The sequence below is a fragment of the Gavialis gangeticus genome, unplaced genomic scaffold (assembly GCF_001723915.1).
Source record: "Gavialis gangeticus isolate Ggan-Ray unplaced genomic scaffold, GavGan_comp1, whole genome shotgun sequence".
NCBI classification, from domain to species: Eukaryota; Metazoa; Chordata; order Crocodylia; family Gavialidae; genus Gavialis; species Gavialis gangeticus.
The window spans coordinates 67,991,457-67,995,836 of record NW_017729030.1 but is presented as its reverse complement, the minus strand read 5'-3'; the positions used below and the strand labels follow the sequence as shown (position 1 = coordinate 67,995,836).

Sequence of the window (4,380 nt, the reverse complement as noted above, 5' to 3'; positions counted from 1 at the left end):
CAATGGTGGAGCAGCTGACACCAGCTGCCTGCACCAGGGCATGGTACAGCCCAGGAGCAGGGGGACAGGTGGCGCAGTGCAGCCCAGTGACTGCAGGCAGCTGGTGCCAGCGGCTCCTGGGGCTACTGCAGCTGAGGCTGGGGTGAGTGGGGCCACAGCCCTTTCCCCTGCCCCCACAAACTTACCTGCTTTGGCAGGGGTGGGCATCTATGCTGATAGCATAAAAAAGAGTGAATTTACCACATACAACAAATTATGGGTCCAAAAATGCTCATCGCACAAGAGCAAATTTGTATAAAGAACCCACATAAACCAAGGGAAACCTGTATGTTGAAAAAGTAGGAAAGACCTCATGGGGAAAACGGCTACCACAATTACACGGTATCCTTGTTACAGAAATCATAGTTAGGGTGTCACAGAATCAATATTTCAATAAAATGGAGTTCTTGGGGAAAATCTTCAGTAGCCAAAGTTGCTTTAAAAGCTTGTAAGTATTGTAAAAATAAACACATAAAACTGTGAACTGTGTTTAGATTTGTAATGTTTTATTTAAATAGAAGTAACACTAAGAGAGGGGTATACCAATTACCAAACACCCTTGCTTAAAATTGGTGTCTTGTTTCTAGTTTACCTTCAAGTTCCCCACCATTAGATCACATCATCCCCTTTTCTGCTAGGTCAAAGGACCTCCCCATATACAATGTATAGATTGTTATAATCAGAATCATGTACACATTTTCTCCTGTAAGAAGTCCAATACATTTAGTTTTTCCACCTCTTGCTGTAAGCCAGACCTTAAATAACATTTTTTTCTAGTTTTTTTCCCAATTTTTCATCCACTTTTTTCAAGGTGGACACTTCAGCTATCACACGTAGAATACCCTAATCTATATGTCTATTCAAGGATTGTTTGTTCTTAGATTTAGCCTTGCATTAGTTCATGGTCAGTTTATTACCTACTATAGCATTTCTCAATCTTTTCCAGCCCAAGGCACACTTACATTAATAACATTTTTCTGCTGCACACCTGTTAAGGCATTCCCCATCCTCATACCTATTGTAGCTCATTGCCATGGCATAATTCTGCAGCACACCTGTTTATTTCTGATGGCTCACTTTTGTGCCACAGCACACTGGTTGGAAAACACTGACCTACTATGAGCTCTTCATCTTCTGTTACAGCATGCCTGTAGCCAAACATAAATCAAAAGAACCCATTTTACCAAGCTATTCACACCAGTCTTTAATATATTCCCATCATTAATTATGCTACCAACTTTTGTTGGATCTTCAAATTTTACCATCAATGACTTACCTCTGTGGGCTGGATCTGGCCTGCAAGCTGTAGGTTGAGCACCACCAAGCTCTCTCAAAGGCCTTGCAGAGGTTTTAACAGTTTATTTCAGCACTTACCTTCATCAATCAAACCATGTCATTTCAAAAAGCTATCAAGTCTGACAATGTATTTTTCACAAAACCATGGCGATTTTCATACAGCCTTCCTCTAACTCTACCTGCAATATGTAACCAGTGATTAAGAGGTGAGGAATAACTGAGTGCATCTAGCTAACAGTACTTAACTTGCATCATGCTATGAATAGAGGAGGAAATAGGGCCCAGTTCCTTCATGAAGCTGAACTAACACCCCAGTTAAGAAGCAAACCTGAATTAGGATTGGTTGAGCAACCCAGGTTTTTCATTATCCTCTTCACTCAAGGCATCACTGTTCAACATTTATCCGATGCGCTCATTCATAAAATGGAAGGCTACATTCAGCTACTCTTAAAACACACATTTTGTAGTACATCAATGGGCTTTACACTGCAGTTCTGAATTTGGGGGGGGAACAACCAAGCTAGTTTGGCTTTCACCAAGTCAGTCGCACATTACTGATGCATAATGGGATTGAATGGCCATATGCAGAAGATGAGGATATGTAAACTTACTACACTACATAACTCAAGCCCTGAAAACAACTACAGCAAAGAGAGATGTTTATTTTATCTAAATTTCACTTTAGGTAAATGCCCAGAAGATTTACTGTACTCCAGAAGTACATCAGAGACAGCTGTTAAACTGTCCTATGGATGTGAAGTCACACACCGCCTGAAATCATGTTTCAGTTTAGCTACATAGTAATCCTTTGCATCCCACACACTACAACCATTTGGATAGGGCCAAGTGTGCAAAGTAGGAGGAATGGGGGAAACTAGTTCCCCCTAGAAGCCAATATCTTGATAGTAACACACTTGAGACAGTTTTGGGATGATATTGGTTGGCCTATAAATGACTATTTTATACTGTTTGGGTACACAAGCTCAATACCTTGCCAAAGAATGAACAATGCTGTATGCAAATTATGAAAAAGCAAACTTTATTTACATCTTTAAGAAATTAAAAAGCCAAAAGAAAAAATAAGGACAACAGTTAGACATTTTTTTTTATTTCTTAGAAGCAAGGGGATTCAGCAAATTTTGACCATGTAAAATTATATAAAAATATAGCCTTTGACTCCCTGCAGTACGGAGAGAGACATACCAGTGACACTAACTGATCCATGGCTTGCCCCACAGACAGACAAATTGAGGTGCTTACACTATTAAGTACAAGTTTGCAACAGCTTAGTTATTTTAAAGTAGTTTGTAGTCATAATTTTAGCACTAGTGTGTGCAAAATTGAATCCTTTCATGTTTTTAACTTGCAGCAGAAACAAAAAATTGAAAGGAGAGCTAATCCTTTAGCACTGCATTTAAGGACAATGCTGTTGTAAAAATGTACAATAGTACATACTTTTATAGCAAAATAGTATCTGAACAGATTCAGTTTTCCTTTTATTAAAACATAGATAGCTTTATAAAAAATGTAAACCTTCCAAAGGTTATCATGTTTGAAAAGCTTAAAAGAGGCTTTACTTGTTTTAAAGAATACAGTCAATACTAGATCTCTGAGAACTTGCTTTAAGATGTTTTATTTTACCTGGTCAGTTTCAGCCTTAGAAGGAAACCCTGAAACAAAAGTAACACATCATGCACCCTTAACAGGTAGTGACACATCAACTGAAGATACTTCCTCTGATTGGGATACTCTCATTCAGTCCATGTTCTATTAGTTTTATATCCTCCAAATCATCTTTTATAATGCTGATCAAATGACTCAGGCCTTCTTGTTGCTGCTTTAAATGCTAAAAATAGTTTTAAAAAAGGAAAGAAGAAAGAAACTAAACAAACATGAAGAAAAAAATGTTCCTTAACTTTATTTTAGAAACTTTCCAAATAGGATAAAAGTTACTGTAACATAAACCTACTGTTTGAAGTACATTACTTTAAGACATCTGGATTAGCATTTAACAAAAATCACAGAACATTTCAATTTGCCATAGCGAATTTACATTGGCATCACAGGATAATTACTTTGCAATCCTGAGTACTATTCTTCATACCATGAACTTATTCAAAGGAAAGCCAGCAACAGCAACAAATGAACAAGCTCATTTGAACCAGGTTTAGTCCCCTTAAAGTTTCAACACGCTGCTTTTTCTATGCTGTTACTTATAAGCTCACCTCAGAGAGCTAGTACCCTCCAGCACTCAAAGTATTCTATGATTTTGCTTGCAACTCTCCATGACAACTACTTACTTGCTTGATTTCCCGTAAGAGGTCTGCATCTATGTAGTATTTCTCTTCAGCCCTCACAGCTCCAAAATGATTTTGCATCCTGATCTGGGACATTAACTCATTTAATCGACCCTATGAATAGACACAAGACAAAGGTAACGAGAGAGAAAAATATAGTTTCTTTTTGCCATCAGTGGTCCTTTAGATATAAAATCCTTAAGGAAAAAAAGAAGCAGTTTTTGGCCCAGCTTCCCCATTCAAAGAAAGCACAGGGAATGCAATTTAGAGCAAAAACTAATAAGGACTATCTAAAGCTGTTTATAAAAACTACTTCAATACTACCTTTATAAGGGCTAAGAGAAGACATAGAAATCAACACAACAGATCTCACTAATCTTTTCCTGAGAAAGCACAAGCTCTCTCTACAGCAGGGGTGGGCAATTATTTGGGCCGGAGGGCCTCTTAGCATAGGCAGAAGGAGAAAAGTCTTATTTGGGCTGAGCAAAACTTAAAAGATACTTCTACACAGACACACATCACCCAGCAAATAAGTGTATAGAGGGGGAAGGGGGCAGGGAGGGAAGGAGTGTGGGGGGAGGGCAAATTGAGGCCCCCATGGTAAGGGAGGGAGTGGAGCAGGAAACTGGCTAAATGGGGCCCCGGGGCAGGTTGTGGGAGAGTCGGAGCCCGGGCAGTTCATCCACAGGCATGGCAGGAACCCACCAGTGTGCACCTCTGGGACACGATTGGGGGGGGGGGGGGGGGG

At 39.4% G+C, this 4,380-nt stretch overlaps 1 protein-coding gene across 1 annotated transcript in view; it reads right to left on the bottom strand.

The window, feature by feature from the left end:
• Positions 1 to 2,427: 2,427 nt before the first annotated feature.
• Positions 2,428 to 4,380, bottom strand: part of NUP54 (nucleoporin 54) — a 36,041-nt gene continuing 34,088 nt past the window's right edge. Inside the window, exons 11-12 of the mRNA XM_019522320.1 lie at positions 3,636 to 3,746; positions 2,428 to 3,181 (exon numbers count right to left, since the gene is read on the bottom strand). Coding sequence (XP_019377865.1) covers positions 3,053 to 3,181; positions 3,636 to 3,746 — 240 coding nt within the window. The 3' untranslated portion in view covers positions 2,428 to 3,052. The remainder of the gene's footprint in view (positions 3,182 to 3,635; positions 3,747 to 4,380) is intronic.